The sequence below is a fragment of the Halictus rubicundus genome, chromosome 14, assembly GCF_050948215.1.
Source record: "Halictus rubicundus isolate RS-2024b chromosome 14, iyHalRubi1_principal, whole genome shotgun sequence".
Classification (NCBI taxonomy): Eukaryota; Metazoa; Arthropoda; class Insecta; order Hymenoptera; family Halictidae; genus Halictus; species Halictus rubicundus.
Genome location: NC_135162.1, coordinates 6761404 through 6788241, shown reverse-complemented (window position 1 = coordinate 6788241; position 26838 = coordinate 6761404). Strand labels below are relative to the sequence as shown.

At 43.7% G+C, this 26838-nt stretch overlaps 2 protein-coding genes across 2 annotated transcripts in view; one reads left to right on the top strand and one right to left on the bottom strand.

Annotated features, from left to right (window-relative positions):
- LOC143361124 (uncharacterized) overlaps positions 1-921 on the top strand; it is a 145897-nt gene extending 144976 nt beyond the window's left edge. Inside the window, exon 3 of the mRNA XM_076800415.1 lies at positions 547-921. Within this exon, the coding sequence (XP_076656530.1) occupies positions 547-893 (347 nt within the window). The 3' untranslated portion in view covers positions 894-921. The remainder of the gene's footprint in view (positions 1-546) is intronic.
- Qin (tudor domain-containing protein qin) overlaps positions 1-26838 on the bottom strand; it is a 416046-nt gene that overhangs the window by 159982 nt on the left and 229226 nt on the right. The window lies entirely within an intron of this gene.

Genomic DNA, 26838 nt, shown 5'->3' with positions numbered 1-26838 from the left:
CCCAGTAATTTATTAACGAGATTGCGAGGTCATCGGTACCATTTTTGCACGACACCCTGTATACTTTCTCCGATATTCTTGTAGAGCATGAAGAGACGAATCCAACGACTACCATGACCATACCATTGCGATCATTTAATCCGGAGATATTCCTGTCTGAAAGGTAAGCTCCGAGTCAGGTCTAGCTTAGCTACCTTACCTTTCAGACACGAATATCTCGAGATCGACTGATCGCAACCATACAATCATGGTACTCGTTGGAATCGTCTCTGCACGTTCTACAAGAACGCCTAATCAGAAGCATAAGTTGTCGTTCAAACAAAAAATTATGAACCTTGAAGACCGGTTAAAAAAAGGCTACCAAGCTACGATAACGATTGAGACAGATGAGTAGACGATCCCCATTCAGTCGAGACACCCTGTACAGCTTCGAGAGACTAAATATTCTCGAAGAGGCGAGCCGAAGAGCTTGCTGGTCCCAGAGAGAAGGCGGTTCACATGGTTTAGCGAGTATCACGAGAACGCTTTGCTCTGAAATGTTCGCAGGTCGGCCAGGTACGGACTACCCGGTGCTCGGCAAGGTACCCTACACGAACTTTTACTGCGACGATCAACCGTACCCGGGGTTCTTCGCGGACGTCGAGACGAGATGCCAGGCGTGGCACTACTGCGACATCGACGGCCGCCAGGCGACGTTTTTGTGCCCGAACGGCACGCAATTCAGCCAGGCGGTGTTCGTGTGCGACTGGTGGTTCAACGTGAGGTGCGAGCTCAGTCCTAAGCTGTACGCCATCAACAGCCGGCTTTACGGCAGGCCCACCGAGAGCCCGACCCGACCCCATCGACTCATCACCAAGGAGCTGCTCGAGAACATTTTCGTCAGGCGGAAATGACCGTGGCCCGGACGATCCTGCGACACCATTGCCAACAACACTTCGCGAACGTTCAGCGACCTGATCGATCGGATCACGGGAAAAACTAATGGCGCCCCGTGGCTTCTGAAGCTGGGATGCTAAACTGCATACAACTGCATTCAACTGCGTACAAGCGCATACGAATGCACAGAACTGTACACAACCGTGCGAAAAAGTATGCAACTATATACAAGTATACACAACCGTGTGAAACTGCATAGAACTGGTCCAGAAAATATTTCTGAAAGTATATATGTTGAGTGAATGGTGCGAAGAGGAATGATGAGAGTTCTGATCGTTTCTTCGTGTTCAGAGAAATTCTAGTTGGACTTACGTGTTGTTTGAAGTTGCTATTGTACAATATTTGCGAACATGGAACGACCTAGTACGTAATGAATGATCGTTACACGAACGAATGCTTCTTGACGATCCATGGAAATCTCGGTGGAAAAGAATTGTTCTTTGACAACGACGACGACGACGATTTTGTTTGAATGATCTGATTTTGTTGCGCATATAATCGAGAATGTTGACTCTGAAAATTAGATGGGACGACTATGACAACGGCGACGGTTTGAACGATTGTTGCGCGTCGTACATTTTGGACCGGATGTGCTTGTACATCTGAGAATGATGCTTCATTGTAAAATATATGTGAACCGTGTGCGAGCCATAAATTGAACCACTAACACATTTAGGATTAAACACAAATTCCATAGAAGACTTGCATGATGCAAGATCGAGAGTTCTAAGTAACACAATTTGGCAGGTTACAGTTGTGAGGAACGAATGTTTATGTAAGACAATGTTGTTATTCGAATCTTTCGTTTCATCGGAAGAACAAATGTACGAATCTGTGACCTATTTTTAAAACTGTATCCCATTGACTCGACTTCCTCGTGTATCGTGACAAACCTACTCGCATTCTGTTAGGCTAACACTGATTACTAGGACGAACGAAATAAAATAAATTCTGTCTCAAAGAAAAATTCTACATTCAAAAATGATTGACGAAACATTTGGCGATAGGGACCACGTTGACCACGTCGAAAACAATTTTCTCGCAATTCTCCTTGTACCAGCGAAATCACGCACGCGTGACAGCGGCCGTTGCTGTGCGAATACAGCGTTTACTCGATATATGTCCAAAACGCGGGTCTAACCGGAGACAGGAGGTACAGTGAATTCTCGATATATGTCCACAACACATATGATCCGAATGACATAGTATTTGGTATCATTTTCATTAGAAAAATTCCACGAATATGTTGGTGAAAGTCCCATAAAAAAATAATGAAAAATAAAGAAATTCTCGAGCTTCGTTGTCCTTTTCCACGTTCGGCAAGGCATCAAAGTATAGTAGAGTCGGCAGCGTTTCCTCGCTGTGACTTTGACAGATAACTCATAGGACACACGAATTACGACGTGATTACGGACCGCGGTGAACTGCAAATGGCGGTGACCATCGCTGTCCTTTTCTACGTTCGGCACTGCATCAAAGAATATTAGGGTCTCGTTGGCAACATTTCCCCGCTGTGACTTTGACAGATAACGTGTAGGACACACGAATTACGACGTGTTTACAGACCGCGAGAAACTGTAGATGGCGGTGACTATCGCTGTCCTTTTCTACGTTCGGCACTGCATCAAAGAATATTAGGGTCTCGTTGGCAACATTTCCCCGCTGTGACTTTGACAGATAACGTGTAGGACACACGAATTACGACGTGTTTACAGACCGCGAGAAACTGTAAATGGCGGTGACTATAGCTGTCCTTTTCTACATTCGGCACTGCATCAAAGAATATTAGGGTCTCGTTGGCAACATTTCCCCGCGGTGACTTTGACAGATAACGTGTAGGACACACGAATTACGACGTGTTTACAGACCGCGAGAAACTGTAAATGGCGGTGACTATAGCTGTCCTTTTCTACATTCGGCACTGCACCAAAGAATAGTGTCCCTACGACGATAAGACCCGGGATGCTGACAAATAACGCGAATTCACTGTAAAGAGAAATCACTATACTATTCTTTGATCTACGCTTTGATCTTACACTTCTTGGGGCGTGTAGCATAGAGGTCTCTCGAACTTCGTAACCCTCACGGGGTATACCCCGCGGCAATGGGGATAATTTCGCGACGTATATCGTCCAGGCCTTCGCGACATATATAGAGAAATTACTGTACTATTCTTTGATCCACGCGACCGTACACACCTCGTACCCCAAAGAATACCCCGGGGTAGTGGGGACAATTCCGCGACGTTTATCGTCCAGGCTTTGGCGACATATATAGAGAAATCCCTGTACTATTCTTCGATCCACGCGAGCATACACTCTTCGAAGAGTGTAGGGACGAGGTCTCTTGAGCTTCTTGGCTCTCCTCACGGGGTATGCCCCGCCACAGTGGGGATAATTCCGCGACGTTTATCGTCCAGGCCTTCGCGACATATATAGAGAAATTACTGTACTATTCTTTGATCCACGCGACCGTACACACCTCGTACCCCAAAGAATACCCCGGGGTAGTGGGGACAATTCCGCGACGTTTATCGTCCAGGCTTTGGCGACATATATAGAGAAATCCCTGTACTATTCTTTGATCCACGCGACCATACACTCTTCGAAGAGTGTAGGGCCGAGGTCTCTCGAACTTCTTGGCCCCCTTCACGGGGTATGCCCCGCCACAGTGGGGATAATTCCGCGACGTTTATCGTCCAGGCTTTGGCGACATATATAGAGAAACCACTGTACTATTCTGTGATCCACGCGACCATACACTCTTCGAAGAGTGTAGGACCGAGGTCTCTCGAACTTCTTGGCCCCCCTCTCGGGTAGTTCTGGGACTTTAATCGACTAGACATTTGGGACATATATCGAGTAAAGACTGTAACGGGAGGGTAAGTATCGGTATCTAAAACGGATCGGCAGAAATTCGTTTTCGACTCGCGGGAGCCGTTTCCCGTTCGACACCGAGGCTGCGTGCCCGATCCAAAGGACTTCCTATATTTCGTTACCGTTTCGCTTCAGCCATCTCTGAACGGCGCACCGTTCAGGATGCATGCAACCATTTGATCAGCTTATGTCTTACAATCGCTCGGGCATTGCGTAATTGCTTCGCGCTCGCCCGAAGGCCTGACGCTTCAGTTAGCAACGAACCAATTGACGATCGGTCATACGTGCAACAATTGCGATTACACGTGGAACGATCGCGATTATACGTGCAATAATGAAACTGGGGAAATTGTTGTGCTGCGGCAAACAAATCGACGTACCCCCCCCCTCCCCGCCATACACACCGCCGGCCGGCAACATACTACCGAACCCCAACGAACCGCCCCGAAACCCGCGAAAAGTGAATTATAAACAGGAAACGAGACCGGCGCGCCGGCCAAAATTAGATGACTTACGATGACTCGGACACGCGCTCGCTTAATTATAAATTCAAACAGAAACAGCGGAAAATCCATGTTTAATTTTTAATATCTCCGCGGAGCACCCAGCGGACGAGGGGAATTACGAAGCTCGATTTACCGGAAGATAACTGTTAACATTAATTGCGTACAAGTTGCAATCGCGGCCGACAAAAATACCACCGATGGAACATTATGAGGTAGATATTTTTGCAGAAATAATTATTCTCTTCTTGAATTTGGAATCGATAAGACTGAAGAATTGAAGGAGTAGAGTGAACAAGTGGGACAGGAAACGAACAATGATAGTGCAACAAGCGTGTAAGCATTTAACTCGTCGAAATGATTACGAAATAAATGTGTATGCAGCTGTCGTAGCTTGCAATTAACGTAAACCATTTTTCTATTGCATAAAAGTTCGCAGTCCACGGTAGATAGCAGGGCCGGCCCTAGGGTAGTCGGCGCCCTGCTGCGAAGTTCTTTTATAACGCCCCACCTCCCAATATTTTTTAATCACAATTGTCTAATTTTCGGGTAATAAAAACCATGAAAATATAATATTGTTATTAATAATTTAATTTAATGGAATTTAATGGAAGCCTCATTCATACTGGCACGTGTTTCAAATTTATTTGCATACTAGCTTATTTAAAATATTTGAAATAAAATTTATTTTGACATTAAATTTGGTTGACATTTTAACATTTTAAAAACAGCATATATTTTATTCAAAAAAACAATCTTGTAAGCCTGAGCATCGCTTGCAACGCACCTTGGGCCGGCCCTGGATAGAATACAGTGATTACTCTGTATATGTCGGCAATGCCTGGACGATAAGTGTCACGAAATTATCGTGAGGTATACTCCCGAAAGAGTCACGAAACTCGAGAGGTCTCTGACGCCAAGGAGTGCAAACATAACACAGCTCGGGTATGTCTCCTCGACGATACAAGACACTGGCAAGACCCGTGTCGGTGACATATATCGAGAATTCATTGTATTCTGTGGATTCACGATTCATTCTACGAGAACCTAAAACTCAGCAGACAATGGAGGGAGGACGATAAATTGGCGCGAAAGTTTGAATCGATTTTCTATTTTCGGGAGTGTCCTTTGAGTTCGAAATCAAGGTGAAATGGCGGATAAACACCGAGCGAAAAGCAGGTTTCGACGAAAGCGCTCGCATTTATACAAAACGCAATGTTGACGGCGCACGCCGGCGCGGCGAGAAGCGAAAATTTTACCATAAAAATGGACAGAGGAATATAGCGTCCGTTCGGCAAAAGTCAATGCTTTCAAGAATCGATATCCGCTAATACGATTGTACACGCACGACGAGCCAAACGAAATACGACAACGACAGGTTTGCCGGCAATTAGTAATGGCGTGTCGTTCGATCGCGATACATATTGTGTGCTCGGGCTGTCGCTCGAAAGCGATCGTGGCGTTACCAATTTCTCTTTTCATCGATTCTTCGACAGCGACGCGCCGTTACTTCTGTCTCGCGCGACTGATCCCTGTTATCTATGTATCAAGAATGATTCCACGCCGACGGATTTTCCGCGGCACCGAACGTACAACTATTATTTTTCAAAACTGAACCAGGCGCTCTCCGTCAACCGCCTTCTGCTCAAAAAAGTGAATTTATGTGCCATTTTTACGGCGCATTTTTCTGCACGACATGCTACCTACGAATACAGTCTTTTCTCGATATATGTCCCAAATATCTAGCCGATAATTGTCGCAGAACTATCCCCACTGCCAAGGCCACTCGATCTTCACTGTCCTTTTCGACGTTCGGCTGTGTATCAAAAGTAGTATAGTGAATTCTCGATATATGTCAGCAACACGGGTCTTGTCAGGTCGTGTATCGTACAGAAGACATACCCCAGGCCGTGTTATGTTTACACTCCTCGGCGTCCGAGGCCTCTCGAGCTCCGGTAGTGGGGATAATTCCGCGACGTTTATCATCGAGGCCTTAGCGACATATATAGAGAAGTCACTGTATCTTCTGGCCGATATATGTATCTGGGTAGACCCGTGTTGTGGACATATATCGAGAGAACACTGTATGCAGTAAATTCTCTATATAAGTCCCTACAAGCCTAACGTTTATAGGTCTCTTAACTACCCACAACACAGCGGGGTATACCCAGTAAGGGGCAAAGAAGGTCGAGTGGCTTCATTCGCAGAAAAGAGTGTAAACATAACACGGGTCGGGTGTATCGGTGTGAGACCAGGAGACCACTACTAATCCAATAACAAAACTTCTTTATTTTTCATTATTTCTTTATGGGACTTTCACCAACATACCCGTGGCATTTTTATAACGAAAGTGACACCAAATATGATATAACTCCGATGATATTTACTCGTGTAATGAAAGATGAAAGTCACTTCCCATTGCAATTATATTAACGGAAAATTAGTGTACATATGATCCGAATGATATCGTGTTTGGTATCGTTTTAATGAGAAAAATGCCACGGACATGTTGGTGAAAGTCTCATAAAAAAAAAAAATAATGAAAAATAAAGAAGTTTTGTAATTGGATTGGTCTCCTGGTCTCACACCGATACCCTCGTATGTCCCATGTTTGGGACATTCATCCAGTAGGGTCATTAACGATTCCAGCATGCAGTATGTAATTCATAAGCAACGTTCGGCCTGTAATCAAAGAATGATTTTTCCTATCCGATAAATGTCCCCTGCCAAAATCGTGTAGTAGACATTTATAGAGAATTTAGCCGTTCTGCATCGACGATTCGAAACACGCCGATACTGTGTCATTGTCGAACAGAAAAAAATTCGATTGTAACATGATCAAGAAGTTTGGATCTCGGTGGAAGGTCGTCGCCGTACGTGGTCGTCTGCGCGAGATAATCCCCCGGCGTTCATTTAATTATGTTTCAGTTATTTTTTCAGCTAATTGAAAAGTCATTTCCATGCGTTTGACGGGGAGAGGGGAGGGGAGAGGGTCGGGCTGCGCGCAGAGAAAATCGTGACGCGTGTGCGCACACGGTCTCGTCGTCGTATTAAATTTATATTGTGCCGCGGCATAACGAGAGTCCCTCGTATATACATGCACATATATACGTATACGTATATATGTATGCGTATCCGGAAAGTTACTTCGATACTATTTTTTGATACAACCGGTCGCGAAGTTAATCAGAATTTTATGCACGCCGCCGGATAATTACAGCACTCAGCTCCCGAAAGAGTTTTAGAACTAATTGCATCACGCGCATGACTGAATTATATACGGGCCGGGGAATATTTTATTATTAATTTTGCGGCCTCTAGTTAGCGCGTCCTTTGAATTAAGGACAATTAAAGCGTAAGCTTGCGATTTTTTATTTGTTCGCCGGTGTTGCTCATCGTTTCGCGTTTCCCCCACCCCTCTCTCTCTCTTTCTCTCTCTCTCTCTCTCTTCATGGGGAGGAGGCCCTGAAGAATTTCCGATTCTTTTCGTGAAAAGACCGGAAAGAAATTTGATTGCCCCAAGGAGACAGATCTCAGCTTAATGGATCACTCCCCGGATCCGTTTTTCGGGCCAACGACCCCCCCCCCCCCCCCGCCCCCTCACTCCGCAAATAGGGCAATTTTCAACAAAAGCAACTTTCAAATTATTCCGCAAAATTTTCTTCGTTAACCGTTCCTCATTAGCGGATGGCTACTAAAGGGCGGGCCGTCTCTTATTAAAGTTACATTCCGTCGGGAGTTTTCGAAAACTAATTTACTTTGATTCCGCGTAAAGTCTAGCACGCCCGGCCGTTGCATTAAATTCGAATTTCCCGGATGAACTTGCAATTTCCCCAACCGAAATCCGCCGGGGTTCTCGTGCATTTTATTTATTCGACGCCCTCGTTTCGCAAAGTGACGAGGAATCAGCCTAACTTATCGATAGGACATTCCGCATTCGCTGGTGTGCTGCGTCGACGAATACCCCACACCACAAAAAGAAAATAACGAATTTATCGATGCCACACTGTATTTTAAACGGTCGATGAACAGCGAATTCTCGATATATGTCACAACACGGGTCTTGCCAGCGTCATGTATCGTCCAGGGGTCATGTTTCCATGGCGCCCGAGGCCTCTTGAGCTTCGTGACCCCTCACGGGGTGTACCCCGCGGTAGTGGGGATAACTCAGTGACGATTATCGTCCAGGCTTGGCGACATATATAGAGAAATCGCTGCACTTTAACACTAGGTTTACGCTTTTTCATATTTTTAATTCACGATTATCGAGATTGTGAAGATCCATGTACGTGGAACCACTCAACAAATTTATTTCCTTAGGTATATATTATTTAAAAAATGGCTAAAACTTTGGACAGACGTATCCTTCTCATTTTTATAGAGTAATGTAAAATACTCACTTTTAGTGCTCCGTAAACCTAGTATTAACACTAAACCTACTATGGTCAGAAAGACCGGTTTTATATTTTACAATTATTGAAACTATAAAAATTCATTTATGGAAAATAGTGAAATAAATTTCCTTGCCCAAGCATTTATTATATTTAAAATTACGGACAATCTCGATAGATTTAGGGTTGCCATTTTTCTAAAGCAATACTTACCAGATACTGTTAACCCATTTGCATCATAAGGAAATATGAAAAGAAGGCCTTTATCGCCAAACTTTTTGTTTCATTATATTTAAGTACAAAAATGACTGCAAGTAAAAGAACTTCATATTTCAGCATTGTAAGAAAAAACAAATTGAGCTTATACAGGGTGAGGCACTTAAATCCGGCCAACTGAATAACTTGGTTGCTATTGGTGATAGGAAGAAACGCATCAGCCCAGGTCATCGTTTTTTGCATCTGTTGTAGCAGACTACTTTGGACTGAAGCACATTGTTTACATTTTTAATTGACTCAGTTTGATTTCATTAACACTAGGTTTACGGAGCACTAAAAATGACTATTTTATATTTCCTTAATAAAAATAACATGAATATATCTATCCAAATCTGTAGCCATTTTTTTAATGATATATACCTAGAGAAATCAATTTGTTAAATAATTCCTCATGAATCCATGTTTGCAATCTCAATATCCGTGAATTAAACATATTAGAAACCGCCATTTTGACAGGTCCCGTAAATCTAGTGTTAACAAAGCTGAAAATATCCCATTACGTAGCATTCACACTGAATTTATATTCTTCCTCCTTGTTAACGTTTATGACCTTGAATGACCTTGAACGACTATATCTTTATAATTGTCTCGAGAAGGGCTACAATCGTAGGAGTTCCAAAATATGTGGTTCCATTTAAAAAAAAAAAAAAAAACAGAGATGACCTTCATATCTCCTTGACGCCTCCACCTATCAAAAATCTATTAACATCCGGGATGATCAGCCCCTCGACAACCAAATAATTTTCCTTCCTATCACCAATGGCAACCAAGTTATTCAGTTGGCCGGTTTTAAGTGCCCCACCCTGTATATACGGTAATGATGCAAATGTTTAGTAGGTTCAGTGTTGGGGACAGTAAAAATTTGCACGAAGACGATTTGCCGGTAGGAACGGAGCCTGGGAACGGAGATCGGTCGTCGAATGTGGTGTTCCGGTAGATCGGGAAAAGATCGTATCGGGTTGAAGGAAGGTACGTATTCCCGCAGCGGCCGCAGGTGCGTGAACCAGCCATCGGATCGCCATGGCCGAGCTTATCCCGAGTAAATCGGTATAATGCATCCGGACACAAGGAAATCGTTTATCATAAAACCGGCGGCGGGGTGGGGGAGGGGAGCGCGCGCATAAAGCTCCGGGGCAAGGCCAGAGTTAGAAACACGCGAGAAACGATTGCGACAACCGGCAGGATGCGGATCGGCGAAACGGCCCGGCAGAACGAAGCGGAAAAGGAGCCGCGCCGAGAGGGTTGCTCTAAGAATCCATCAACGAAACTGGTAATCAGCCGGAGCTCGCACGAACGACTTTCAGGGATCCAATCTCGTCCAGCATTTTTACCCTCGACCCACCCCTACCCTACCCACCTTACACACCCCACTTATTCCGTTCCTTTCCACGGATTCGGTAGCCCCTCGAGCTTCCCCGTTTACCCACACCGCCGATTTTCTTGCGGCCAAATGCCGATCGGGGCCCATTGTCCCGAAAATTTCATTCCACGGACCCCATCGAGCAGGAATATCGTCAACAATTAGGTAATTAACTGGAATATCTTGAACTTGAAGTTACAGCAATTTTTCGACGCAAGGGTTAGAGAAAATTATAAAATGAAGTAGTCGAGAGGGAGATACCTGGCTGGTTGATTAATGGCTAATTTAAGTCCCCGTTTCGAAGAGTCTCGCGACGTCACGCTTGATCTACGTTGCTCGCTCGACGATCATGATTGGAACGCGTGTACAGGTATACGTGCACGCACGCCGATTTTCTTGCGGCCAAATGCCGATCGGGGCCCATTGTCCCTAAAATTTCATTCCACGGACCCCAAGGAGCAGGAATATCGTCAGCAATTAGGTAATTAACTGGAATGTCTTGAACCTGAAGTTACAGGAATTTTTCGACGCAAGGGTTAGAGAAAATTATAAAATGAAGTAGTCGAGAGGGAGATACCTGGCTGGTTGATTAATGGCTAATTTAAGTCCCCGTTTCGAAGAGTCTCGCGACGCACAGTGGTTCAGATTGGAAAATCGTGTGACATTTTTGTCTAACTTTTAAACCGTATGTGATATTAACGTGCAACTCGAACCAGATAGCGTTGAATTGTTAACCTACGGATAGGTTACAGAAGAATTGTATCACAATTGTTGTTGTTGTTACTATTACTATTATTTTCATTACACTTTTTATTTTAAATATTTATTAAATCTAAAGCTTCTGCTTCTAGTAGCCTGACTTTTTTTCTGTATGATTTTGTTCTAATGCTAGATATATATGGATCAGATGTTAAAAGTAATCGATTCAATATGTCTTCGTTTGCGCATAATCTTGTTTTTTTTTTCGCGTGTTTCTACATCGTATGCGTTTGAAATCTTTATGGCGCGTTTCTTGGGCCTCCTCTGAAAGTTGCCCCATTGGCAACAACGCATTTTTTATAATTTCCGCCCCATGTATTAGTATTTTATGAATTGACGCTGGCATGTAATACCACGCATAATTGTTTACATAATGCATTGCCGTATCTTGTGCATATTTTTTAAATTTTACTATGTCCACTGTGTAGGGTGATGAAATAACCTATAATAAAAAATGAATATACATATACTATTGAAAATTTCTAAATGTTTTGAAAAGGAAGTACCTGAAGTATAACGTGAAACCTTTTAATTAATTTTATATCAATTCCCGTGATTTCGGCTGATATTTTAGCGTTGGAGAAAAACTTTCGGGCTGTATTACCATCGTTCGATGACTCTTCTCCTTGCAGAGTTTCATCAATTCATGCGATACCGCGTCCAACATTAATAGCTTTAAACAATAATAACTTGAGCAGTGGGACAAGGGGGGAATTAATTCTTTCATGATTATTTAGAGGAAGGTGTGCCGAACATATTCCTGTTTGTTAGAGCTTGGGATCTTTTGGGATAAAAAAGATCTCCTCTGACAAACATATAAAATTTTTTAAATCTGTCATGTATCGTTCAGCATTATTTTTTAAATATATTATTATTACTTATTACTAAAAAATATATGGTTTCTTATTGGAAAGGGATGCTCTATATCATGCAAAAAAAATTAAGAGAAAATATGGGACGAGACGATAAGGACATCGCAAAGAACTTAAGCAATTTTCCTTGGTGAAATATGCTACTTCCAAAACGTTCAACTTTAAATGATCATAGAAACTAAAATATGTATTCAACTTCATTAATTTCTTCATTTTTGAGGTCTCTAGACATTTACAAAGCAATACAAATTGATTAGTTTTCAATTTCGAAAAGTCGACTTTTTGGTCGAATGTCCCTACATTCTGCGATCCGGACCACTGTGCGACGTCACGCTTGATCTACGTTGCTCGCTCGACGATCATGATTGGAACGCGTGTACAGGTACACGTGCACGCACGCCGATTTTCTTGCGGCCAAATGCCGATCGGGGCCTATTGTCTCTAAAATTTAATTCCACGGACCCCAACGAGCAGGAATATCGTCAGCAATTAGGTAATTAACTGGAATGTCTTGAACTTGTAGTTACAGGAATTTTTCGACGCAACGGTTAGAGAAAATTATAAAATGAAGTAGTCGAGAGGGAGATACCTGGCTGGTTGATTAATGGCTAATTTAAGTCCCCGTTTCGAAGACTCTCGCGGCGTCACGTTGTTCGCTCGACGATCATGATTGGAACGCGTGTACAGGTATACGTGCACGCACGCTTCCAATTCCTCGCTGGAACGATGGATAAGTGCGTTTGCCACTGACGTCGGAGGAAGAGTTTGCCTCGAAAGTTTAAGTGGCTGATTAAAAGTTTTCGAAAGGGGATCGTGTATCGCGTTCGACCCGCACAGCCGCGCGCCACGGAGACATCATCCTTGATAATGCTGTTCACAGATGGGCAAGATTCTGTTCGAATTAAGGCTGACACGGCTGGGGATGGTTGGGAAGAGTAAAAGATAATTGGCTACGTCTGCACTTGTCCACATCAATGCCCGAGGAAATTTTAACAAAATCTGCAAACTGTAGAAAATACTGAAAAGTGTGAGCTGAAAGCTCAAATTTTACGTTCGAAAAATTCTATCGCGTGGAGAGAATGTTAAATGCGAAATATTTTCTGCGATGCAAGAGCATCGAAAACAAAAGTATATCAATATATACGAGCGTTACATGTTTTTATATACAAGCGAAAATATTGTTACGGTCGTGCAACAATATGAAGAAATTGAAAATAAGAATGAAAAAATCACAAGTTTGCCTACGTTTCGTGCGGGTCAACATGACTCATCTCGGTATACAGTGAATTCGCGATATATGTCGCCGAGGTTTCGATAATAAATGTCGCGGAATCAGTATACCCCGTGAGGGGCAAAGTCGTTCGAGAGACAAAGGATGCCGAGGATTGTAACATAATACAAAGAATAGTAGGATCTCGTCGACAGTATTTGTCGCTGTGACTTCGACTAATAAAATATAGGACGAATGTATTTAGGAGTACCCCAATTTAGCTCAAAATTGATACTCTGGGGGTTTTCGGGTCACTGATTATGAATCTGATGTCAAAATTACACATAAAAAAATGGCGAAAAAAATTATTTTTCATATTTTGGAAAAAGTTTTTTCTATTTTTATCCACGAATTCGGCCGAATTCTCCACTGTGGGAGCGTCTAATGGCATACTACGACTTCCACATCGCTGACAAGAAATTACTGACAACGCTGGTGCCTATACTATTAAAGGACTGTAGCAATTTCACACATGTATCATTGTTGTATTATTAATATATAAACAGTTGCCACTATTAAAGTTCCAACCCTCGTATGTATGCAAAACCTCGATACAAAAACATTCGCCCGATTCTCTCGCATAAATGTCCAAACAAGTGCAACCTGTTAATTTTTTAAAAATCGCCAGTGCCAAATCGTCGATGCTCTTAATCTCCAAAGATTAAAATTTTGCACACAACCCCTTCGCAACCTCCGCGCAGCATAATCAGCGTACAATAAGACAAGAGCTAAATTAAAGTCCAATCTTGGGTGTCCTCTCGAACAGTTTTCAGAAAATCGTGAACCGGGAGTACTATGAAAGAGGGGGGGGGGGGGGAGGGTATAGCGATTCGGGGATCGGAATAGGAATGAACTGTGATTCGGAGGCGAGTGGTTTTTTCCAGGTGTGCACCAACGGGGGGAGGTGGAGGGGGAGAAAGAGGGGGATGGAGAGAAGCGTAAAGACTGAAATTGTGGAAAGTGGGACCGTCAAAAATGCGGGATGGGTTTCGGTCGCAGGAGGATCTCCCCGGGATCCCCGGAGCAGACCAGCCAGAGCCCGGGGATGCAGTGGGCGCCTTTAATTGCAGGACTCGCGGCACTTTTAAAGCCGGATGCAAATGGCCCATAAAACTCGCCGGCTCGGAGGCTGGCTCATTTACGAGCGCGGAAAGTTTTTAGGTTCGCCGGTAGCCTGCGAGAGAGCTGCGAGCACGGCCTCGAACGAGAGGGCCTGTTTTATCGGTCTGCGAGTTCGAAAGTAATTCTCGTAGTTGGCGGTGAGACCAACAGGCAGCGACGCCTTTACGTTCGCGGGGATCGCCGGAGTCGCGAATCGCGGATCGACGGAGACCTCGATCTTTCTTATCGATCGATGGGACCTATGGAAGAGCAAAAGTGTTTGGGACCTTGGCGCGGAATCTGACAGTTGCTGTCAAAAATTGTTTAACTAATTCTACTCGAAGCTATCGTGGTGCTAGAAGCTGAATATTCGAGAAAAGTCCGTTTGACCTTGAAAATTGACCTCCCTTTTGCAAATTCAGTTTATTCATATCTTCAAGTTTTTAATAAGAAAGCGTATACATGCTGCGTTTGAGTTTACAGTGAATTTATTATATTGAACGGTTCATAACTATTCTTTTACATTTTACAAAGATTAGATGCGGAATGGTTACGATTTTTCGAGAGATTCTCAAGCGAGAAAATGTGCACAATGAACCTATGGCGGTGTGTCAGAGTCTTTTCTCGATATATGTCGCAAATATCTGGTTGATAAAAGTCGTGCAACTATCCCCACTACCTAGGGGTTTACGTCTCGAAGCTCGAGAGGCCTTGGACGCCGTGGCGTGTAACCATTGGGCGACTGAGGTATGTCTCCTGCACGATATTTGTCGCTGCCAAGATCTGGTTGCTGACAAATATCGAGATTGACGTGTATACACGTCGAGCGCAGTTAACCGGTCAAATTTCGTTCGTCTCGGGACACGCTCACGATTATGTTCCGTCTCATCGACACGGTCAGGTGAACTGTAGTAGTAGGCTTTTGTCTATACGTGTAACTCCACAGATTTAAATTTTGCAAAAACTTTAACGGCTTATATCTCGATAACTATTTGTTCGCGACGTGTGGTTCCTTTCAAACTTTTTCTTTTCTCGATGTATAGAAGGCGTTGATGTAAAAAAAACTTTAACAACAATTTTCTTTGTTATACACAATTCTGCGGCAAGTTTCTTTGACGAATGTCTAGGAATCCGTCCTAGGACGGATGACCATTACTTCTTATACGTCCTGTACAGCCAATTAGGGGGAAAATGAGGAAGAATGGACGAAATTTCTTCGGTCGTGGAGTATCAAGAGGAGAAGTATATACCCTATTTTCTTATATTTCGGCAAATTCCGGTCGAGTAGGAAACGAAACCTCGCCCCGGGAGCCTGCTCTTTCGATTTCGTCGATGAAACCAATTCCGCAGCTTCGTGTTATAGTACCGGCGCTGGTCGGGAGCTTATTTCCTGGACTTCGCGGGTTCCTGGTGAACAGGACACGCGGAGAACCGGAAGGAAATGCTTTCAGACACGTTTGCCATTGATGGACAACCGTGTGGCAGCCGCGTGATATATTACGCGGTGATTTGAATCCTTGTCAGCAGTGGAGTCTCGCAACGACGAAGAGAAAGAAAGAGAGAGAGAGAGAGAAAGAGAGAGAGTTGGATATCGCCTATTCGGGTCAGATATAAGTGGACTGCGGATCCTCGTGCCAAATTCCGTTCTTAGAGACTATTTTACTGGCCCGGATATGATGAATGTCTGCCCCTGATCGCGGAAACCGGCCACGTCATGCGAGCTGTTTTATATCAACGTGCTCCTCAGGGCGGCTCTCGCTGCGAAATCGCTTCGATCGAACGCTGGCTTTCACAATTTTAACCTCTCAAGTACGGCGCGCTCGTCCGCAACTCTGTCTCCCCGGGACGGCGCGATCGTCCGCAACTCTGTCTCCCAGGGACGGCGCGTCTAACCGCGGGCAGCAAAAAAGCCACTATAGTGGTTCGTACAGTTCAAACTGGTGCTTTCCACGGAAAGCCACTATAGTGGCGTACCATGCAAACCAGTGCTTTCCACGGAAAACCACTATAGTGGCGTACCGTTCAAACTGATGCTTTTCGCGGAAAACCACTATAGTGGCGTACCATTCAAACTGATATGCTTTCCATGGAAAACCACTATAGTGGAGTACCGTTCAAACTGATGCTTTTCGCGGAAAACCACTATAGTGGCGTACCATTCAAACTGATATGCTTTCCATGGAAAACCACTATAGTGGCGTGCCGTTCAAACTAATGCTGTCCACGGCAACCACTATAGTGGTTCGTATCGTTCAAACTAATGCTTTCCACAGAAAGCCACTATAGTGGTTCGTACCGTTCAAACTAGATGCTTTCCACGGAAAGCCACTATAGTGGCGTACCATGCAAACCAGTGCTTTCCACGGAAAACCACTATAGTGGCGTACCGTTCAAACTGATGCTTTTCGCGGAAAACCACTATAGTGGCGTACCATTCAAACTGATATGCTTTCCATGGAAAACCACTATAGTGGCGTGCCGTTCAAACTAATGCTGTCCACGGCAACCACTATAGTGGTTCGTACCGTTCAAACTAATGCTTTCCACAGAAAGCCACTATAGTGGTTCGTACCGTTCAAACTAGATGCTTTCCACGGAAAGCCACTATAGTGGCGTACCATGCAAACCAGTGCTTTCCACGGAAAACCACTATAGTGGCGTACCGTTCAAACTGATGCTTTTCGCGGAAAACCACTATAGTGGCGTACCATTCAAACTGATATGCTTTCCATGGAAAACCACTATAGTGGAGTACCGTTCAAACTGATGCTTTTCGCGGAAAACCACTATAGTGGCGTACCATTCAAACTGATATGCTTTCCATGGAAAACCACTATAGTGGCGTGCCGTTCAAACTAATGCTGTCCACGGAAACCACTATAGTGGTTCGTACCGTTCAAACTAATGCTTTCCACAGAAAGCCACTATAGTGGTTCGTACCGTTCAAACTAGATGCTTTCCACGGAAAGCCACTATAGTGGCGTACCATGCAAACCAGTGCTTTCCACGGAAAACCACTATAGTGGCGTACCGTTCAAACTGATGCTTTCCACGGAAAACCACTATAGTGGTTCGTACCGTTCAAACTAGATGCTTTCCACGGAAAACCACTATAGTGGCGTACCGTTCAAAGTGATGTTTTCCGTGGAAAACCACTATAGTGGCGTACCGTCCAAACTGATGCTTTCCACGGAAAGCCACTATAGTGGCGTGCCGTTCAAACTGATGTTTTCCACGGAAAGCCACTATAGTGGTTCGTACTGTTGAAAGCGATGCCTTCCACGGAAAACGCTACAGTCGCAAACAGTACTTAAGAGGTGAAAAGGTTGATGACAATCGATACTCTTCGATCCCCATTTATCTATTCACCGCTGCACGCTTCGTCGACGAAATGTTGTCCTAAACGCATAGTTATTGAAATAGTAATAAAGATTGTTGAAAATTGTCGAAGAAATTCCCCCGGGTGACGATTTCTCGCATAGAGATCCCGCTATGATTCTCGACTATTGACTGCTGCCACTACCATTTGCCAGGACCACGCAGAATCCAGTGCTGGCGTACGTGGAAAACTCGCCTCGTTCCAGGGAGACGCTCCAGCCGAAGGGGACCTGTTACTCGGCCTCTTCGGGATCAATGTAAGAGGGAGAAAAGGAAAGACCTGGCGGTGGTTCTCGCTGACGCAGCTACTCTCGGTCACCTAACCCACCCCCCGATATAGGAGACACGGGTTATCGCGCTGTGGACCAAGCTGGTATCGTCAATGCAAAATAAAGGGGGAGGAAAAACGACATCTAGAGAGAGAGAGAGAGAGAGAGAGACAGAGAGAGAGAGACAGAGAGAGAGAGACAGAGAGAGAGAGAGAGGGAAGGACACAAAGAGGTAAAGAACGAAAGAGAAAAAGAAGGAAATCAACGAAGAAACGTCGATAATTTGAGGGGTGCTCCGAAGAGTTGTTCGCCGTTCCACCGGGCGAAAGAAAGAGTCCGCGACCAAAGGAGAGAGGTTGAAATAATCCACGGCGTTATTTTATTCGTGGCTACGGTGCAGTCGATGCACAAAGTTTTCATAAACGTTGCTCGTGGCCACCGGGTCTCCCTCTCTCTCACCCTCTTTTCACCCCGGGTCGCTCTATCCCCCTCTCTCTCTCTCTCTCTCTTCTCTATATTTCTCTTTCCTCGTCTCTCCCGTCTCTATTTCGCTCACGATCCCTTCCACCGGGGCGTCCAACGTAGGATTCTTTCTCTCTGTCGCTCGCGACGGGGGTATACTCGCAACATGCAGCAGACAACGGTTAATCAATGGGCTTCAAGCGCAGGCTCGCATCCCGGGATCTTTCCTGATGGACAGCGGGAACAGCACCAGTAACAACGCCGGGTTGGCTGGGGTCCCGGGAGCGACGAGGAGACCGAATCACCCAACCCTGTGTGCACCAGGGGGCTGAAGAGGGGCTGCGATAGAGCCCCTAGGTCGGACGATGAACGCGGGGTTTGTTGCGCGAGAAGAGGAACCCACCACCGACGAGAGAACGAGGGGTGAGAGGGGGCGAGGGTGGGCGAAGAGGGGTGTAGAAGGAGAGAGAGCCGCGGGCACGTAAAACTAGCGAACAATTTAAACTCCCCTTTCAAGTCGTGACTTTGTTTATGCGAACGAAAATAATTCGCTGGCAAGCAGCTACTTCCCTGGCCCCGCCAGTCCAGCCACGGCACGGCACGGCACGGTCAACCCGACAGATAAATGGATCCTCCCCCGTAGGCTGACTTGATCGATCCTACTGCTCCTTACACGCATCGCTCCTGCCCAGAACCTGAGTCCAACCGAAAATCTGATTTCGAAAAGTTTGCCCCGAAACGACGACGTTTTTTCCCCCCTGATACAGCCAACCCCTTGCACTTCATTTTACTGTTACACTCCTTGTGGAGTGGAGGAGAATTTATATTTATTGCGTGGCTATGCAGTCCCCAATAATGACAGCGACAAAATAGAAGCTTACTTTGGTTCAACACGGAAGTTAATTTTTCATTAAAAATTTTTTTTCTAAAAAAATGACCGGTTCCAGATGTTTTATCTCGCAATTATTGAAATAATAAAAATTATTTCGTAAGAAATGATTGTGTAGACATCTTTAGTAGAGCATGTAGGAGCCGAATAAAGTATAAATAAATCTTGTCATTTTCAGAAGGGAACATGTGCCAGTTAGTTTCAAGGTAGGTTTAGTGTCAAGAGAAATGAATTATATAGAAATAGTAGAAATAGAAATTATATGGAATTATGTGAGGATGGTTGTCCGCAGCATTGTTTAATTTTTGTCCCTTTATGCAAGGGACAGCAGGCGATGGACGAGTGTGTGTCTAGAAGATGCTTAATGTAGGCAAACTTTTGAGAGGGACCTTACTAAAACCTCGCACTCTAGAACGAAGGCATTGTCTTGGTCGTCGTCGTCGTCGTCGTCGGCGGCGGCTACTGTTTTAAAATGGCTGGACCGATCGGTACGGTTTACTTTGTTTTAAAATTGTTGCCTCGTCAGCTTAAAACCGACGGCCGGCGATGTTTTAAAGGATTTCCGGGAAGAGGGGCGACTCGGAGGATTATTGTTTAGTCTACAGTGCGACGGGTTACACGGTATCGGAAAGGGAAATTCGATGATGAGGGGTTCATTCGTTGACGGAACGTCTGCAACGAGCACCAAGTGGCTAAGCAGGTTTTCTTATGAAAAAAATTATGTACAACAATCAGTATATGTACATTAAGCCAAATGGCCGAGAAGGTTTTGTTATGAAAGAAATTATTTGTAACATTCAATATATGTATACATTAAGTGCCTTACTTTTATGAATTTTTCATACTCAAGGTCACGTGAAGGTCGTAATATTACAGGTCGTTGGATTCGTCTTGACCTCGGCTGTCATATAGCGATATTAAAAATATATGATTCTATGTAAAAAAAACTTCGATGACCTTGAAATCTCAAAAAATATAACCTTGAACAAATTTTTTTGCCTATCATAATATTGGCCCATCTGAACCAACTGATATATTCCTGTGAAATTGTTTTCTATCGTAAAAAACAAGCGAGATAGTTCAGATGCCCGAGTTCGGTGAGACACCCAGTATACAGATATTGAATGTTATAAATAATTTATAATTTATATATATGTTACAATGTAAAAGTTGATTGCGGTATTGCTTTCGTCAACATCACACTTTTCATCGAGCCTACTTATACAGTTACTTGGAAGTGGTATGTCTGACTTAATGCTGTACCCATTCTACTTGCACGCTCTCGTTATGCTAAAATTAGAATGTTGCAAATATTTTCGAAAAATGTGTCGTCTTTAGACTCACCTATCCTAGAAGTAGAGATTAGGAGTGACGGAATGGACTGTCTTACCTGAAACAAAAGAAATTTTGTTAGTACAAAATACGAAAGATAGGTTAGTTTAAATAATATATTCTCTGAATGTCACAACTTTATTATTTTGTATTAGTTTTCTACGAAACTTTTTACGAACATAACCCACGATGCCCTTACGATTAAAAAGAGTCCTCGCACGGTACAATTTGCATCACATTTCCTCGCATAAAAGACGATTCGGTAGAACCTCGATTATCCGAACCAATTTAAAGCGATCCATACGCAACACGATTCATTTGTACAGAGCTCACTCATCCCAAAGACCCACTAGAGCAACATAAAAAGGAACGAACCTTTTATTTTCAACAAATTGTTATGCACAATTTCATAAACAAATTAACATTATAAATGGTCTGGTGGTTTCCGAGCTTCCCCGTACAATGAATAGTGTTGCATACGGATGGCTTCTAGCACTGCAGCTAGCTAACTGTTTTATTACCCAAACAGTAACGTCTCGGTGACCAGTTCGGATAACAGAGGTTCTACTAAATCGTGTATTACACAGACAAATATGCACCGAATGCTGTCATGTTGGGTATCGTTTTAATCGGAAAACAGTCGCGAATACGTCGGGAACAATTTCATAAAAAAAAATCATTCGAAACAGATCAGAAAAATCACTTTTTACACTGCCACGTAGCGATAAGGGATCAAAGAACAGTGTTGACGCTCGATCTAGGTAACGTTTCGGTCTCGAATTTTTCGCAGAAATGTGAAGAAACAACTATTACTACTCCGACAGTGGCATCTAAATCGGCTATAAATTAGCAAAAATTCCGAGTCAATTAGATCCCCGCGTTGCCAAATCGGCGCGGCACTCGGTCCGCTCGTTCGTTCTCGCGTCGGGAAAAGGTTCGCAGCCGATTGCACATTAAAATCTAACAAATACATTCCCGGATGATCGACGAGATTCCAGGCGTGCAGATATAGCGTAGGGGATGCTGTGCAGGACCGCCGGACAGGGATAAGCAATTGTACGTATGTACGAGGGGTAGCGAGAAAAACATGTAGGCGAACAACGATAGAGGAGGGGGTACCAGGGAGAGACATATACGAACGAGAGAAATCTAGATCGAGAGAGAGAGAGAGAGAGAGAGAGAGAGAGAGAGAGAGAGAGAGGGAGAGATCGCCTGGAGCTCCTCTCCGATATATATATTTTTTGTTTTTCTCTCCCCGGTTGTTTTTTTGGCCCGGAACCTCCCCGCGCTCGTCCTCCCTTTTTTTCCTGCGCCCATTTCGTTCGGTTTTTTAATTCGTCCGATATTTCCTGGTCGTTCGCATGTTAATTTTCGGCGACCAATGACGCGGCAGGCCCGCGGGCCACAGACGTCGATGATATTTCGCGGCCACCGACGCACCGAGTGCCCGGTAAAATTCTCGATCGGCCGAATACGCGTATTTTACCCTCCCTCCTCGCCCCTACCCCTTGTACACCGCTTTTGCACCCTCTCCGGCATACCCCTCCCCCTTCCACTCCCTCCCTCCCTCTCTCTCTCTCTCTCTCCACATCCCTGGTTTCACCCCCTTTTTGGCGTCGATGCCCATTTCGTTCCTCGTTTCCCACACCCCTTCTTGTCCCCGCTGCTAGCTGTTTACCTCCCCGTTTCCCAGCCACGTTATAACTTATCAGCGAAATGTTATTCAATCGCGAAACATGCACGAAGACTTCTCGCAGAAAACGAAGCGCAGACGTCCGGATGCTCATTGGACGTCTGTGATTCTTTAATTAACATACGAAGGTATTTTCTCGAATTGCATTCTCCCCGCCGTCCCAAAAAATATTTTCATTGGCAATTTCAACGTTAATTGGACGGTGGACTCTACGCAATTGTGGTTACAAATAGCTAGGTCAAACGCGGAGCAGACATAAAGTGGTCAAAGGTACTACAGTGATTTCTCTGTATATGTCGCCAAGGCCTGGGTGATAAACGTCGCCGAATTATCCCCACTACCGCGAGGACGCCAAGGAGTCCAAACATAACACTGCATATGTCTCCTGGACGCTGGCAAGACATATATCCTGTTGTTGACATATATCGAGAATTCACTGTATCAGGGTACTATAAAGGTACCCTGCAACTTCATTCGGACAATCTGTAGTCACTATACATAATTTTCACGATACAGTACAAGCTTAGCCCCTTTGCATCATTCGCGTATATATACGCTCAATTTTCCTGGTCACTATCACCGAAGCGTACATATACGCTCAATTTCTTTTTTCTTATAATGCTGAACGATGAAGTCCTATAGTCATTTTTGTACTTAAAATAAAGGCCTTCTTTTCATATTTCCTTATGATGCAAATGGGTCAATTAGACAAGCGAGTGAATCGTTAAGAAAAAGTTGAAACGTTACCGAAAGGGGAACGGACGAATAAACTCGTCGGACCGGGTGATCGGTGTCAGTGGAAAAAACTGATCGTTGCTCGATTTAATTGTCGGGGCAATTAAGGTGTAACTCGTTCCTGAAGATATCTGTTCTCTTCGGGTAGAGTCGATGGTTTGGCGAGTCGCCTTTTGCGATCCGTGAAAGTTGCAACGGGAGAAGCCTCGAAGAGAAAACAAAAATGACCCCCATTCCTGCGAGACCAGTTTATGCGTTTTCTCGGGCATTCGGGACAGCCTCTGACTTTGTGAAATGAGAGAAACCCGCGGACCGACGTCCGACCAGTCATTCCGCTGGCTGTGGCTCCGAGAGACGATGATGTCTCTTCAAGAAACAGATAGCACGTCTACTTTTCAATTTTCCTTCACCTAACCGGATTCAGAATTTTCATGGAGTTGCAGCACAGATAGACTCTTGTGCAGACAAGAAATTTGTTTGTAAGGTCTGAAAGTATTAACCCTTAGCCATCGAATGGCAACCGTAAGGCGCCACTAAAAATTCCTGTATGATTATTCAAAATATTTTTGACATTATTAAATTTATTTGTATTTAATGTTGGAAATGTGCCCTAATATCGCGCGCCTTGCGCCATCTTCGCTTTCGTCGAACTATGTTCGATCTATATTTCCGATCTACTTTCGATGTATATAACCCTACTTTTGTATACACGCGTTGACGTCTCATTTTTCATGTGTGATTAAAACATTGTTAGTAACTAAATAGTGTCGTGATCCACCTGTCTATTTCCCACATTTAATGAATTACTAAACGTTTCAGTACTGTACGAGTAAATTCGACCATTTTCGTATGTATAGCTCGAAAAAATATACGTAGAAGGAAAATATTCTAGGTCGAAAAAAATGTTTCGTTTTGGAGTTAAAATGGCTTCGAGTGCAAAGGGTTAACACTCGGTAGTTATTAATATTATTAGCTATTAACACATTTTTAAAATATTATTTTAGAGGAAATTTTGAGGTTATCGGTGCAATATTTAGACTAATTACTCTTTTATACTGATTATTTTAAGATTTTGAATTTCTGGTTTGATTTTTTTATTTTCAGATGAAAAGAATAATTTATTAAATGTATTAACTCGACAAAATGACGGGTTCTAATATTTTTAATTTAAAATTATTAAGATTCTAAGAATGCATACATGAGAAATTGTTTAGCAAATTCATTTCTTTGGGCATATATTATTTTGAAAATATTGCTAATATTGTGGGTAGCACGTTCTTATTATTTTTATAAAGTAATGCAAAATAGTCACTTTTAGTGCTCCTTAAACCTAGTATTAAAAGTGATTAGTGCTTCTAAAAACAACAAGATTTGGTTCAATCTGATTTCTATCGAATATTATTGAGATTTATACCTGTCACCTATTTATAACCTAAGAATACAACTTTATAATTTGAATAATTGTAAAATTGGGTCGGGGGACATGTTGCAATTAGAACCACACAGATTTAGTTTTTGTAGCTGTGTGAAATGTTACAAGTATAAATGTTTCCCATTGTTTGCACATGGTCCGCAATCTTATTAGATGTGACCAAGTATCAGCACCGAGCGATTACTGTAATTTATTTCTCTTCGAGATTTTTCTGACGCGATTGCGGTCCGCGATGCAGATTTATCTCCTGCTGTTCATTTCAAGCCTGTTAACTTCCTCTGAAGTGTTTATCGTTTGATACGCCGTATGGGAGCCGATAAAAGGCCAGTTTTTGTAATGGGCGCTGGCTCATAATACGGAGATTTCGATGCCCGAGCGAACGCCGGAAGTGGATCTCCATTACCAGGCGTTGCAGTCCCTTTTATCTCTGTCAGCGACTCGTAGCCCGCAGGCTTGAAACGCATTAACTGGACCGAAACGATAATCAAAGGATTCGTCGGAAAGTTTCGTGCGAGCTGAACAATTTAACGGTGTCGCAATTAATTCGCGCGAACCGTACGCTCGCGGTGTATCAAAAATGAATTTCCAATTATACTCGTTTCGCAATTACGTACTTCTTAATTTTTATGAACGTTCATACTTCGTCGCTATTAAATCCGCTGAAAGAACTCTAGATCATTTGCTCTAATTATTATCGCGGGAGTCCACGTATTAAGAAGGACAAGATAAATCGTGTAACTTTCTTGTTGCAGAATTAATGTAATTGCGGTGGGACGCTAAATCGTTAATGGCATAATAGTTGGCATGATTGCCAGCTTTCAGCTTGGTAATAAAGGATATTACATAATTACTTGGCTTCGTGTTGCGTTTGAATTTTTATAAACGATCTATGAGATTTTCTTCTAATATTATTTATCACTATACAGCGGATTCGAAATAAAAATTGTATCAATTTGCAAGACGCTGAAGCTGCGCTTGTTCTCATAATAATGTTATAGAAAACGGCACAGCAGTGTTTAAATTCTTTAAAAGTCGCTACTATTTTGCATTCGAACTACAGTCCCTACTCGATATATGTCCCAAATATCTACCCGATAAAAGTCTCAGAAGTATCCCCACTGTCCTTTTCTATGTTCTGCGTGGATCAGAGAATATTACCTCCTGGCCGATATATGTCCCTGGCGAGATCCTGGTGTGGACATAAATCGAGTAGACACTGCCGTGGGGTATAGAACGTGATTAGCCAAGAACCTTCGCCGTCCTTTTCTACCTTCGACAGTGTATCACGGAATAGTTTCTCCTGGCCGATATATGTCCCTGACCAGACCCGTGTTTTGGACATATATCGAGTAAACACTATATTTTAATTGTCGCAGGATATAACCCGTGAGGGACCAGGGAGCTTCGCAGTCCTTTTATATAATACGTTCAGTAGTGTATGAAAGAACAGTATCTCCTGGCATATATTTGTCCCTAGCCAGACCCGTGTTTTGGACTTATATCGAGTAAACACTGTATTTCCACTGCCGTTGGGTATACAACGTGATTTGCCAAGAAGCTTCGTTGTCTTTTTATACGTTCAGCAGTGTATCAAAGAATAGTGTCTCCTTGCCAATATATGTCTCTGACTGGACCCGCGTTTTGGACAAATATCGAGTAAACACTGTATTCCCGCTGCCTCGGGATATACCCCATAAAGGATCAGAGAGTTTCGCTGTCCTTTTGTACGTTCAATAGTGTATGAAAGAAGAGTCTCTCCTGGCCGATATTTGTCCCTGACTTGACCCGCGTTTTGGACATATATCGAGTAAAAACTGTATTCCCACTGCCGTGGGGTATACACTGTCAGGGGCCAGGAAGCTTCGCCGTCCTTTTCTACTTTCAGCAGTGTATCAAAGAATAATATCTCCTGGACGACATATGTCCCTAGCAAGACTTGCGTTTTGGACATATATCGAGTAAAAACTGTATTCCCATTGCCGCGGGGTATACACCGTGTGGAGCCAAGAGCTTCGCTGTCCTTTCTTACGTTCAGCAGTGTATCAAAGAATAATATCTCCTGGCCGATATATGTCCTTGGCAAGACCCGCGTTTTGGACATATATCGAGTAAAAACTGTATCCCCGCTGGCGCGGGGTATATACCGTCAGGGGCCAGGAAGCTTCGCTGTCCTTTCCTACTTTCAGCAGTGTATCAAAGAATAATATCTCCTGGACGATATATGTCCCTGGCAAGACCCGCGTTTTGGACATATATCGAGTAAAAACTGTATTCCCACTGCCGCGGGGTATACACTGTCAGGGG